At 35.1% G+C, this 15,243-nt stretch overlaps 1 protein-coding gene across 1 annotated transcript in view; it reads right to left on the minus strand.

Annotated features, from left to right (window-relative positions):
- Positions 1-15,243, minus strand: part of KANSL1L (KAT8 regulatory NSL complex subunit 1 like) — a 124,730-nt gene that overhangs the window by 21,943 nt on the left and 87,544 nt on the right. The window contains 1 exon segment of the mRNA XM_063092705.1: positions 1,624-1,789. Within this exon segment, the coding sequence (XP_062948775.1) occupies positions 1,624-1,789 (166 nt within the window).

Genomic DNA, 15,243 nt, shown 5'->3' on the forward strand with positions numbered 1-15,243 from the left:
TATAAGTCTGTTTCTCCAAAGAAATCCTGTTATAAAGAAAATATCACCTATTTTACCACTGTTCTTTGTGACTTGTGGGAAAACATGATATGATTAAAAAACGTCCTTGTTCCACCTATATTTCTTTTCTAGTATCCACACTATGACCAGTGGGCTTGTATTAAAATATTTCATAGCACTTTATTCACTTATTAGTTTACATTTCCATTGTCTTAAACTAGGTTGCAAGTAGCATGAGGGATGTATTTGTATTTATACTCCAAGCACCTACTTAGTACCTGGTATCTAGTAGGTATTGGGATTTTTATTAAATGAATGCAAGAAGAAATGGATAATCCTAGCTAGAAGGAAAAAAGCTAATCTTACTTATAAGAGGGGGCATAACTGTCTTAGGATCTATACCAGATCTTAGGGTTATGTTGTCAGAGAAACAAATTAGCTAATAAGAAAAGGGAGTAAAGAGTACTGGTTAGGAGTGTGGTTCTGGAGAATGACTACCTCAGATCAAATCCTGCTCCATCATTTATTAGCTGAGTAATCTTGGGTGAATAATTTAATATCTCTGAGGTTAATTTTCTCATGTAAATTGATGAAGAGGACAACAGTATTTATGCTCATGGGGTTGTTCTGAGAATTAAACAAGAAAATGTAATGTGCTTAGTATATATAGTGCCCAGTGTATGCCAAGACCAAATGTTAGCTGCATTATTATTGCTATATTGATTACTATTTATTCTTACTATTAAGGTTTTCTCAAAGATGGAATAAAATAGTTCCTGTTAGAAACTTACTTCAAAGTATGTTGTAGCTAAGAAGCTACTATAATGCTAATAAAAACTAAACTAAGATTCCAGGCAAGGGGATAGCTACAAAAAATATTGCTTCACAAAGAGAAGCAGTCCCCTGATTTTTAGAATTTAAAAGATGATTAGAACCACACATTGAAAAGGAAACAGAAGGCCATTTGAGATATCCTCCAATAAAGAGAAGAACCTGAGATAACCAATTTGAGGCATGTCTCCTTTCTACCCTAAATATTTACTTTATTTCTAATATAAACAGGACTAGAAAGGTTTTTCAAAAAATTCAAGAACTGGAAATTTAAAACCACCTTAGGTATGTGAGGATATAAATGCCTCATTTACTTAGTTAAAGATTATAGACATTACTGAGGTTCAAAGGTTGACTGTAGCTACAGATGAAAAGTTTTCTTCCCTCTTGGAAAAATGCAATGCAGATTATAAGTGGAGGAATATTACACGGCAGGGAAAAACTCCATGCACAACAATACAGTAGAAAACAACACTGAATTACTATTACTAAGAAACATTTCAACAGAACAGCCATTTTATCAATAAAATGCTCAAAATTTAATAGTAAAGTAAAAGGAGATTAAAAGCTAGTTACTTCCCAAAATAAATCAAATTGGTTTAGAAAGAATCAACTTACACAGAATATTAATTCCTCATGTGACCAGATTAATTGCTCTATGAGAATTGTTTAGTTCTATCATCTAGTGACAAAATAATTGATAAAATTTTATTAGATTTCCTGTATTTATAGGATTAGATTTTACTTTAGAAAATATCCAGAGTTACTTAAAAATTTTATGAGGAGGCTTACCTGACGGCAGTGACAGAACAGAATGGAAAGAGGAATCTAACTCTGATAAATGTTCTCTTAATATCTGAGACTTTGAATTATGTTTGCAGCTACTCCAGGTTGAAGCTGACTGCAGGCAAGACATTTGTGTAGTATTTAAAAATGTTGTTTCTTTTGAAGGCAAAGTCTGCAAGGATAAAAAAAATAATTTAAAGACTTCATTTTTGCTTGAAAACTGAATGAGAGACAGTGTAACAGTTACAGTATCTGAATGACACCAGAAGAATGTCCTGGCCTAATAAATCTCTGTGGAGGAAGAGCTTCAAAATGATGTAAAGTAAGTGATACAAGATACTGAAGAACTGGCCATGCCTCTGGTGAGATCTGACTAACCCCTTTTCAAAATGAAGAGCAATGCCTATGAAAATGGGTCTTTCTCACATCTTAGGAAATCACAGTAAAGAGAAAAGAATACATGAATAAATATGGCATATCTCTTAACTTATTCAGGTCATTTTCATTTCTTTCAATAAATCTTTAACATTTTCTTCTATAAAAGTCTTACACATATTTAAAATGTTGGATGTATTCCTACTCGACTTAATATTTATTGTTTCAATTATAAAAGGGATTTAAAAATACAACTAACTTTTATATATTAAACATATACCACAACTTTGCTAAACTTTCTTATTCTAATGACATATTTATAGCTTCTTTTAGTCTTCTATTATCTAAACATATTATCTTCAAATAATAACAGTTTAATTTCTTTCACTTAATCCTAGTAACTTTATTATTATTTAGGGGGTTCCAACCATGCTGGATGGGCTCACCAGTTTAATAATGAATAGAAGTGACCAAAGGAGATATTCTTGTTTTATTCCTGATTATAATGGAAATGCTTTTAATTTATCAGTGACTTGGATTGAATTGTGTCCCCAAATGTACATGTATGAGAAACTTAACCCCCATATTGACAGTGTTAACAGGGTGGAAAATCCTATTGTGGTGGTGAAAGGGTGGTGTCTTGAAGAGGTGATTGGATTATGAGGACTATATCCTCGTGCAGGCTCACAGAATGCCAGAACTGAGAAGGCTTGGGAACCTTCACCCCAATTTCAAAGGATTTATGGAAAAGCCTGGGGACCCAGGAAGAAAACTGTCACAGAGGCAGAGTCACCACATACAGCTTTCTCTAGAGTGATGCTGAGCAGAAACATGGGGTAGGAGTTGCAGCAGAGAAACCCCATCAGCACCATGCCTAGTGGAGCTGTGGAAGTGGGACTGCCATGGAGACCCCAGATCTGTAGAGTTATCAGCATTCAATGCCAGCCTGGGAGAGCTAAAGTGTTACTGGAGACCAGAAAAGCCACAAAAGCAGAGCTGCCTGAGGACCTAGGAGCCCATACCAGTGTGCAAAGAATGTGAAACATGGAGTTGATACATGATTAACCAGCATTGAGATTTAATGCCTGCCCTGCTGGGTTTCAGACTTGTTTAGGACTTGTTATCCTTTTCTTTTGGCCTATTAATCCCTTTTTGAATAGGGAAATGTACCCTATGTTTGTCCTCCTCATTGTAACTTGGAAGTACATAACTTGCTTTGATTTCATAGATGGGACCTTGAAACTTTGGACTTTTAAGTTAAAATAAGTTAAGATTTGGAGGATGGAATGAATGTATTTACCAGTAAGAACAACATGAACTTTGGGGGCCAGGGGTGGAATGCTTTGGATTGAACTGTGTCCCCTAAAGTCCATGTATTAGAAACTTAACCCACCACATTGACAGTGTTAAGAGGGTGGGAAATCCTATAGTGGTGGTTGAAAGGTGGAGCCTTAATGAGGTGATCAGATTGTGAGGACTGTACCCTCATGAATGGATTAATCCATTCTTGGAATAACGGCAGTGGTTCTGGTGGCTTTAAAAGAGAGTTATTCAGATTTTCTATTTCTTTTTGATTAGCTTTGATATGCTACATACTTTGAAAGACTTTGCCCATTTTATATAAATTTTCAAATTTAAGAACATAACATTGCTCCTTTCTCTTTATGGTTATCTATGGGAAAATGTGTATTTTAAAGAGAACACACTACCACTCTCTGTATAATTTAAGTTTTACTTTTAAGGATGCAGGGGAAAGTTCATATTACACAGGCTAGAATCTGGGAGGTAAAATACAGAACCCCATTAAGAATTATATTGACTGAGCATTAAAGCTGAAAAAGTACTATCTCTAAGATTGATTAGCAATATTCTGGATATAACTGGCAGAGCACAGTAGCATCACAGCAGTAGAATCACAGGAGAATACTAAAAACTCAAATTAAATTCCTTCCTTAAAACAATAGAATACTATTAAAAGACTTGTTTATGTGCTTTTTCCGAAAATATTTTGTTGTTAAAAGTCAGAATTCATATGGTTACTGACTATTATGTATCAGATAATTAAAATATTTCATCTTTTGTAAGGACTCAACTGTGTTTGTGAAAAAGGCAATGTATTTTTAATTTCAAAGATGTCTGCAAGAAGATTGGTTACATATCCACATTCTTTATATACACAACCTTTCTAGAGTGAAAACACAAAGAAGAAACTAACTAATAAAGTAACCCAGAAATAACAGAAAGTGTATAGTGGGCTACAAAAAATAAAAATCCTTTTAGTGAAATAAAAAATAAAATGTTTCATTGCTTAGAAATGTTTTAAATGGTTTTAAAAAATGAACTAAATTACACTTTAAGGCTCTTTTCTAAAAAAAATTATAGAAGTGAACAAAGCTACTAAGAGATTTTAATATTTTAACATAGTTCTTTTTTGGATAAATATTATTAAAAAGTATGCAACTAGTACTGGCTCAGTTTCCCTAAGATTTTCAAGAAACTAAAGATATATTATTTCCATTTGCTAAGTAACTTCTGAATTGCATATGAAAGTGATCTGTAAACAATAAAATACTTCACTCATTTATATATTTACATATTACCTTCTAATTGATATAGAAAGTGAATTAGTCATTTTATCATGTTAGTGCTGATATAATGACACCTTCGCATAGAAATGGCAAATAAGGTAGCACGTGTGCTACCAGTCTTTCCCTCATTTGTGGTAAACACTACTAATTAATCATAGCACTCTCTTCCCCAAGTCTGGATGTGAAAATCTTTCTCAAAGAGACCTTTAGATAGCCAATACAGTCAATTGCAATAGTCAGGAGAGATAACGAATATTTGCCATTCTTTCCTCAGTGGCTTTAAAGAATTAATACACTACATAAAAAAGAATGGGCCACAGAGAAAACACATATAACCGAGGGCCACTCACATTTAAAGCATTTGATTTAAGCTTTGTTTGAGTTCTGAAAGAGAGATATAAAATGTTTCTCTCATCCACTTCACAATGGAATTTATATAATTATGAATCAGATGACATTAAGTTGATAGCCAGATGTGACTCATGTTCTACTGCTTCTTAATCGCTGATATAAATATTGCTATTAAGACTTGACTTGGACATTTTACAAAGTGAACTCAGCAATACTATAATTTGCTGTGTCTCTTTATCTTCCTCTTATCTTAAAAAACTTTTCTTTAACCATATCAAAAAGGACAACTAGTCATTTATTCATCAAAATGTTTTTTTACATCTGTACTTTTCATTCCACTACATTCATTCCAATTCTTCATAACCTTACAACTAGTCTATTATAATAGCCTCTTAACTAGTTTCTGTTTCTCCAATCTCTTCCAAATGCTATTTGTCCTGTTCAATGGCACCAAGTTAATCTTTCAAAAATAATACTTTCATCTGTTCACTCATCTATACCAAAACCACCACTGATTTCCCTGGTGTTGTCCTAATCATTGAACCATTAATCATTGTCATCATCATTTATATCTGATGAGGACTTATATGCCAGGCATTGGGCTAAGTAATTTTCAAATGTGTTTCTTATTTAATATCAGCACAACTCTATAAGATAGTCTTATTTTTTTTCCTTTGTTGCTTTATTAAGCTAATGTCTTACTTTGGGGTTACCCACATGCCCCAGAGGAGACTACAAGTAAAAGACTGCTTAATGGTAATGGTCACAAATTCCTCCTATCCCTGTATATGTGCCCCTTTGTTTCAACTCCCTTCTAGATGTGGTGTCTATTTCTCCATCTCTTTGTATCTGGGTTGGTCAAGTGACTTGCTTTGTTCTATAGAATGCAGTAGAAATGATGCTGTTCGAGATCCACGGCCTCGGCTTTGAGAGGGTTGTAACTTCCTCCTTGTCATCTTGGAGCACTGTCCTGAGGTTCCATGAAAGGAAGTCACTCTATCTCACGTAGCATGACAGCCCACAAGGAGGAGAACTAAGCCAACAGCCAGCACCACCTGCCAGATGAATGAGTGAGGCCAGCTTCTTCCAGCATAGCTGACCCTCCAGTTTCATGTGGCCATGTGAAGGTATCTCTATTTTTATGGATGGGGAAAACATGGTAGTGAGTAATTTGTACAATACTGCACACTATTATTAAGAAGTAGAACTGGGATTTTAATCCAGTGTGTCTACCAGAACTCATGCATAAAACCACTAAAATGTGCTGCCTGCCTATAAGAAATAACTTAGATTCTTTAAAATTTGGTAACTTCCAGATTTATCTACAATTACATAAAGCATATTTTCTCATAGAAATAATGTTTTACATGCTATAATTTGATCTCTCCAAGTCAACCCATAAAAGTCCCTGGAGTACAGAATTGTTGCATCAATGTAAGGAAATCCTCAACCAAGATACTTTGCACTGTCGAAAGCAAATGCTCCAATAGGTAAAGTTGAAGTATGTATGGCATGGAAAAGGAAGAGTTTGGCTTCCCAGTAATATAAGAATACTACTTAAGTGACCATTAGTTCACTTCCTTTTCCTCATTTAATCAGATACCTCCCACACATCGGAATTAACCTATTTTCTATTTCAGCCTCATTATTTGTTACCTCAATTCATATTTTTCTTTTTCCTGCCCTCAGTGTAGAAGAGAATATTATCTAGGACTCTTGTGTTTAAATTTAATTTGCATATGTTTGCGCCTTGTTTCCCCAACAGGATTTTAAATTTCTGTATGACCATCTCACTATTTTTCTTTGAACTTTTTATATTGTTGGCTCAGGAAAGTAGCCTGTATTCACAGAAACAAAGTTTACAAACCTAATCATTTCACATTTTAAAAAGAAAATGAAAACCTTAAAATGGAATTTGTATTATATATCCCTTAAATTATACAATAAAATTTATTTTATTAAATCATAATGCTGGATGGTTTAATAATCTATGAATTAACAATGATGAGATTGACTATAGAATACCTTGAAACACTACTTTTGAAATTTGCCATAGGAGATATACAAAAGAACTCAGATGAACAAAAATTAAAACAGGCATAGTTCTGCCTTATTTCATAAAGGTTATAATACTCATTCTTAAAGTTTATTTGAATTTGTAAATTTGTTAGGTCTACTACAACTGTTTTCATAAATATAATAAAATGGCTTGTGGATTACATGCTAAAATTAATGACCAATGAAAAAAATTCTCTTGCTCAAAATAGTTGTCCACCCAATATTTCATAATCTTAATGAGACTATTTTATAGTTAATTCACTAACTCGGCAGGACCAGCTTCTCAAAATGCAAATAGCATTCTCCAGAGTGATGGTATCATTGGTAAATAGTTTACCAGTAATTAGCAGGTCACCTAGGTTACCTAGGACACCTCGGACAAAATAGGTTAGTTACAGTTGCATAGAGACAAGGAAAGGAAAAGAAAAAAAGAAGAATACCATGGGTAGGCAGGAAGCTTATAAAAGAATACTACATACCAGAGGGGCTGGGGAACACCATGAGGGAGAGAATAGAAGACAAGTGAAAGTCCTGCAAATAAAGTTTCACTTATTTAAAAATTCTATTCAGGTCATGTTCCTGATATTTACATTACAGCAACTTACAATTATGCTTAGGGGCTGCAGGTATTAATAGGGAAGAAGTAGTCACCACTATCACCATTCCCCAATACAGAGGAAGATGGCTGAGAACATGATCAAATACAATTCTGGGCTTTCCCCATACCTCCTATCCCCACTCCCAATCAATTATCCTTACTTTTATCAGTTTCATATAAAATAACCTCTGTTCTGACTGATTGAATAAATATCTTGACTTATCAAATATTTAGGTTTATTAATTAAAATCTTATAATAAAATAAGCCACTACCCTACTTTAAAATAGAATTATTGTTATAATTAGCTTCCTATACAAAGTATATTTATATGCCCAATCACCCACAACCTGTTTCTACAGAACACTGTATTGGGAATTCTAACCTTGGATGCCAGAAGCCTCTGTGCTCATTTCCTAGCACAACAGAGAACTCCCCTCATCAGGAGTGGTTCGGGTTGCTTCTCTTACCTAAGACTGAGAGGCCAACAGTGTACGGCCTAAGGTTGCGTGGTATGGGAATACAGAGTATCAAGAAGGGGCTGAAGAAGGATAGTATGGTCAGAAATACATTTTTTTCTTTAATTCTTAATTGCAAGTGAAATTTTATTTTAAAGAATGCTATTAGCCACATTTAAATTTTAAGAATTATACTACAGAATTATTCTGAAGAATGTTTTCTTATCTTATTTATGGTTGCCAGTGTATGTTCCTGGATCTAAAGATACATCTCTACTCTGGGTAGGTCAAACAACATTATCAAGCATAAAAAGCATAGGTTCTCTAAGAAAAGTGTTCCAGTAAGGAATAAGTAGACAGTAAAAGATGTGATTGAGCTAGAAGAATAAGAGAGCCTTAGAAACCATGTGAAGTTTTAACAATTGTTGATATGGGCTGAGATTTCAAAAGAAGAAACAGTATGAAACTACTATAAAAGATTCAAATTTGTTGGCGTATAGTTGTTTATAGTAGTCTCGAATGATTCCTTGTATTTCAGATGAATCAGTTGTAATATCGCCTTTTTCATTTCTAATTTTTGTTATTTGAGTCTTCTCTCTTCTTTTTTTTGTTAGCCATGCTAATGGTTTGTCAATTTTATTTATCTTTTCAAAAAACCAACTTTTTGATTCGTTGATCTTTTGAATTGTTTTTTGGTTTTCAATTTCATTCAGTTCTGCTCTGATCTTAATGATTTCTTTCCGTCTGCTAACTTTAGGTTTGGATTGTTCTTGTTTTTCTAGTTCTTTAAGGTGAAGTGTTAGTTTGAAACACTTCAGGAAATAGGACTGGGCACAGACTTCATGAATATGACCCCAAAAGCACGGGCAACCAAAGGAAAAATAAACAAATGGGATTATATCAAACTAAAAAGCTTCTGCACAGCAAAAGAAACAATTAAAAGAGTTAAAAGACAACCAACAGAGTGGGAGAAAATATTTGCAAAATATATATCTGACAAAGGATTAATATCCAGAATATATAAGGAACTCAAACAACTGTACAAGAAGAAAACAAGCAACCCAATTAAAAAATGGGCAAAAGAGCTAAGTAGGCATTTCTCTAAGGAAGATATACAAATGGCCAACAGACATATGAAAAAATGCTCAACATCACTCAGCATCCGGGAAATGCAAATCAAAACCACATTGAGATACCATCTAACCCCAGTTAGGATGGCTAAAATCCAAAAGACTATGAACAATAAATGCTGGCGAGGCTGCGGAGAAAAAGGAACTCTCATACATTGTTGGTGGGACTGCAAAATGGTGCAGCCTCTATGGAAAATGGTATGGAGGTTCCTCAAACAATTGCAGATAGATCTACCATACGACCCAGCTATCCCACTGTTGGGAATATACCCAGAGGAATGGAAATCATCAAGTCGAAGGTATACCTGTTCCCCAATGTTCATCGCAGCACTCTTTACAATAGCCAAGAGTTGGAACCAGCCCAAATGCCCATCATCAGATGAGTGGATACGGAAAATGTGGTACATCTACACAATGGAATACTACTCAGCTATAAAAACGAATGAAATACTGCCATTTGCAACAACATGGATGGACCTTGAGAGAATTATATTAAGTGAAACAAGTCAGGCACAGAAAGAGAAATACCACATGTTCTCACTGATTGGTGGGAGCTAAAAATTAATATATAAATTCACACACACACACACACACACACACACACACAAAAACTGGGGGGGGGGGAGAAGATATAACAACCACAACTACTTGAAGTTGATACGACAAGCAATTTATCTCTTTCCTCTCAGATTTTACTGTAAGCAGCAAGGGAAAAACCAGATTGTAAATCCCACACTTCACTTGGAAATTTCCTCTGCTAAATTTCCAAGTTCATTGCTTAAAGTTCTACTTTTCACCACACAGTAGAATATAATTCACCCAAGTTTTCTACCACTTTATAACAGGAATCCTCTTTCCTCCAGTTACCAATAACATATTCCTCATAACCTTCTGAAACCACACCAATGGCACTTTTAACATTCATATTTCTAGCAGCATTCTGTTCATGACAATGTCTGTATTCTCTAAGGTGACAGCAGCTTTGTCTTTCATCTGCCTCACTTCCTTCTGAGCTCTCACGAGAATCTAGGCTTTTCCTATCATGCACCTTAAAATTCTTTCAGCCTCTACCCAACACGCAAATTCAAAGCCACTTCCACAATTTTAGGTATTTGTTATAGCATCACCCTACTTCCTGATATGAAACAATGTATTAGTTTCCTAAGGCTGCTATAACAAATTATCATAAATTGGATGGCTTAAAGCAACAGAAATTTATTCTCTCACAGTTCTGGAGGCCAAATGTCTGAAATTAAGGTGTTGGCAGGGCCACACTCTCTCTGAAGGCTCTAGGGAAGAATGTTTCCTTGCCTCTTTCAGCTTCTGTGGCTCCTGGTATTCTTCAACTTGTGGCAGTCACTGCCTTCATCTTCACATAGCCACCTTCTCTGTGTCTCAAATCTCTCTCTCCTTTCTCTTATAAGGACACCAGTCACTGGACTTAGGGCCCATCCTAAATCTACAATGATCTTATCTCAAGATCCTTAACTACAACTGCAAAGACCCCATCAACAAATAAGTTCACTTTATTAGTTTGCTAGGTCTGCTATAACAAAGTACCACAACAAAGTGGTTAAATAACAGAAATTTACCGTTTCATAGTTCTGAAGGTTAGAAGTCAAATCAAGATGTTAGCAGGATTAGTTTCTGGGAGGAAGAACCTATTCCATACCTCCTCTAACTTCTGGGGTTTATTACCAATTTTTGTTGTTCCTTGGCTTATATCATTCTGAACTCAGCTTTCCTCTTCATATGGCATTCACCTGTATGCATGCATCTGTGTCCAAATTCCCCCTTTTTACAAGGACACCAGTCATATTTGGATTAGGGCCCACACTAATCACCTCATTTTAATTTATGACATTTGCAACAATCCTATTTCCAAATTTGGTCACGTTCTGAGGTACTGGGGTTTAGGACTTCAATATATGAGTTTTGAGGACACAATTCAACTCATAATTGTCACATTCCTTGGTATCAGAAGTTAGGGCATAAGCATATCTTATGCAGGGAGGGGGAGACACAATTCTGCTTACTATAGCAGTTATTTTGGTTTTGTTTTTCAACACTTTAAGTATTTCACTTTCCTCTCTTTTTGCTTGCATGGTTTCTGATGAGAAGTCAGCTGTAATTCTTACCCTTGTTCTCCTAAGATGTTTTTCTCTGGCTTTTTTCAAGATTTTCTCTTTGTCTTTGGTCTTCTGCAGTTTGAATATGTTATGCCTAAGTATATATTTTGGGGGTATTTATCCTGCTTGATTTTCTCCTGCTTGAGTGTCCTAGTCGTGTGGTTTAGTGCTTGACACAGATTTTGGAAAATTCTCATCCATTATTAACCTCAAATATTTCTTCTGCTCCTTTCTTTCTATCCTTCTGGTATTACAATTACATATCTGATACATCATCTGAAATTGTCCCCAAATATTCTTGGATGTTCTTTTGCACTTCAGTTTGTGAAGTTTCTATTGACCTATCTAAGCTTGCTGATAAACTTGGCTGTGTCCAGACTACTGATGATCCCTTCAAAGGCATGCTTGATTTAGGTTAGTGTTTTTGATTTCTAGCATTTATCTTTTGATTGCTCTTAATATTTTCCATCTTTCTGCTTACACTACCCATCTATTCTTGCATGTTTTCTACTTTATCCATTAAATCTCTTAACATATTAATCATATTTATTTAAGATATTTGTCTGATAATTCCAACATCTTCGTCATATTGAGCCTGATTCTAGTAATTGCTTTGTCTCTGCAAAGCGTTTTTTCTTCCTAGCATGTCTGGTAAATTTTTGCTGAAAGGGGAACATGATGTATCATGTAGTAGAACCTAAGGTAAACAAGCCTTTACCATGCTGTTATGTTAACTAGGCTAAGAGTTGGGCTATGTTTAATGTTTTCTGTAGCTTTAGGTGCCAGAGACTGAAGATTCCTCTAGGGTCCTTGTCTTTGTCTATCCATTGACTTACGACTTCCTTAGGTACTCATCCTCAGAGAGAGTCTATGCCTTGCAGCTGTAACCCACGGTTATTTTAGTAGGGCCCTGCTGGTGTGGGAGTAAAGTGTGGTGAAAGGTAAGCATTTTACAATCTTATGATTAAATTTCAGCTTTTTAGTGCATCTGTGTCCCTGAGCTGTGACCTAACAAATGTTTTTTATTTTTCACCCCCACTGGTCTTAGGTAAGAGAAGGGTATACGTAGTAGACATGGAAGAAATGCTCTTCCTGCAGATGGTATAAGGCTCAGGGGTAAAGTCTTTTCCCCTGAATAGTAGGCCTTTGTTACAGAGAATCCATAGAAGAGGAGTTAATTAATTAATTATTAGTTAATTTATTAATTTATTTATTAATAGGCTTATTTCACAATGGTTTCTCTTCCCCTTCCATCCTAGAGCCACTAGGGATCCTTCTTGGCTCTTCACTCTGAAAACCTAGTATGGTGCCTGCAGGTAAAGTCCGTGGAAGTATGGGGCCCTCCCAAGTCTATGTTCCCCAAGAGTTTCTCACTCTCAAGCTAGTCAATACTCAGCATCAAGCAATTAGTCAAAATTACCATTTAAGAATTCCTACCAGTTAATTTATGGTTGTTGTAGCTTGTGCTCCAGATAAGTAGATCTTGGCTCCGACTCTGGATTTGCCTCTCGCTCCATATTTCAAGGTGGCAATCTGCCCTGCAACCTTAACTCTCTAATGGACCTAAGAAAAGGTGCTGATTTCCAATTTGTTCACCTTCTTCTTGCTGTAAGGACAGGAGTGATGACTTCCAATTTCTTTAGAAGCTGGGGTTGAAACCATTAGTCTCACTAATGTCTTTAATACTAGGATTTTTTGTTGTTGTAATTTATACATTTTTTCTCAGTTGTTGCAGTGGGAATGATGAGCAACCATTTGTAATATCCTACCTACTACCAGAAGACTGCCACTTCTCTACATTGCCCTTTCTGCAACTGTTATTATACTAAATTGTTAAGTGCTCCAGAAAATGATTTAAATAATTATTTTCTCAATTCTCCCAAGGATGGGACATAGCTAGTACAATTCTTGATGCATAGAAGAGGAGTTAATTTATTACATGCAATGGATGCCTTAGCCCCTTTACCTCTTAATATTTCAATGTGTATTTTCCAGAATAAGAATATTTTCTCACATAACTGCAAAATAGTCACCACATTTAACAAATTCAACATTGATAAAATATTTTTGTCTAATCTACTATCCATAGTCCAGGATTTTCAATAGTCCCAATAATTTTTTTTCCTTCCAAAAAAATTCTGTTCTGGATCATAATAGTCATTTAACTATTTTTAGGCTCTCTTTCAATTTAGAACAATTCTTTGGCTTTTTTTTAGCTTTCATTACATTGACATTTTAAAAAGAATACTGGCAGGTTGTTGGTTGTTTTTTTATTTTAACATGTACTTGTACATATTTGTGGGGTACCGTGTGTTGTTTCAATACATGCATATACCGCACAATGATTCTCTTAGGGTAAATAGTATAGTTCTGTATCTGTTACTTCACCCCTTCTCCTCCCTCCCTCCTCTCCTCACTTCCTCTGGTAACCATTATTCATGGTTTCCAGTTCCATCCATGTTGCTGCAAATGACAGGATATCATTTCTTTTTACAGCTGAATAGTATTCCATTACAGATATATACCACAGTTTTTTAATCCATTCATCCATTGATGGCATTTAGGTTGATTCCATCTCTTGGCTATTGTGAATAGCATTGCAATGAACGTGAGAGTGCAGGTATCTTTTTGATATATTGACTTCACTTCCTTTGGGTATATGCCCAGTAGTGGGATAGCTATTTTTAGTCCTCTGAGGAACCTCCATACTGTTTCCCATAACAGCTGTTCCATGTGCTGATGAGAATGTTTATTCTGCAGCTGTTGGATGAAATGTTCTATAAATGTCCATTAGATCAAGCTGGCCTAGAGTGGAGATTAATTCTGATGTTTCCTGGTTAATTTTCTGTCTGGATGATCTGTCCTTTGCTGAAAGTAGGGTGTTAAAGTCCTCAACTATTATTATGTTGGAGTCTACTTTTCCTGTTAGTTCTAGTAGTAACTGCTTTATATAACTTGGTGCTCCAGAGCTGGGTGCATATACATTCAGAATTGTTATATCCACTGTTGAATTGATACCTTTATCATTATATGATGACCTTTCTTATTTTTTTTTTTTTACTTTCCTTGGCTTACAGTCTATTTTATCTGATGTAAGTACAGCTACTCCTGCTCATTTTTGGTTTCCATTTGCATGAAATATCTTTTTCCATACCTTCACTTTCAGATGGTGTCTGTCTTTTACAGGTGAAGTGAGTTTCTTGTAGGCAGCATATTATCGGTTGTTGTTCTATAATCCATCAAGCCACTTTGTTTCTTTTAATTGGGGCATTTAATCTATTTATATTTAGAATTATTATTGTTATACAGGGACTTGTTACTGCCATTTTCTTGCTTTTTTCCTGGTGGTTTTGTTGATCCTGGTACCTTTTTTCCAATCTTACTGTCTTCCTTTGTGATTGAGTGGTCTTCTCTAGCAGTATATTTTGATTTCTTGCTATTTACTTTTAGCACATCTCTTAAAACTTTTTGTGTTATGGTTACCATGAGGCTTTAAAAAACATGCTATAGTTCTAACAGATTATTTTAGACTAATAACTTAAGTTTGATATCTAAGAAAAAAGAAAAAAAATTCTAAAGCCAATGACATTTTGGTATCATTCCCTGTACCCCTCCCCCACACTTTTTGACAATTTGTTGTTCAAGTTACATCTTTTAATACTGGCGATCTCTTATACAGTTGTTGTATATGTTAGTGTCCTGTTAGGTTTGTCCTTTAGTCTTCATACTAAGGATGTAAGCAGCTTACTCACCACCCTTATGAAACTGGAGTATTCTGAGGTTGTCTGTAAACTTACTTTACTAATGAATTATATACCTTCATATGATTTCTTGCTGTTCTTTAGAGTCATCTTCTTTGAGATTGAAGAACTCCTTTTAGCATTTCATGTAATGCAGGACTAGTGGTGATGAATTCCCTTAGCTTTGTCTGTCTGGGAAAG

This window comes from Cynocephalus volans, chromosome 1 (genome assembly GCF_027409185.1).
Source record: "Cynocephalus volans isolate mCynVol1 chromosome 1, mCynVol1.pri, whole genome shotgun sequence".
NCBI lineage: Eukaryota > Metazoa > Chordata > Mammalia > Dermoptera > Cynocephalidae > Cynocephalus > Cynocephalus volans.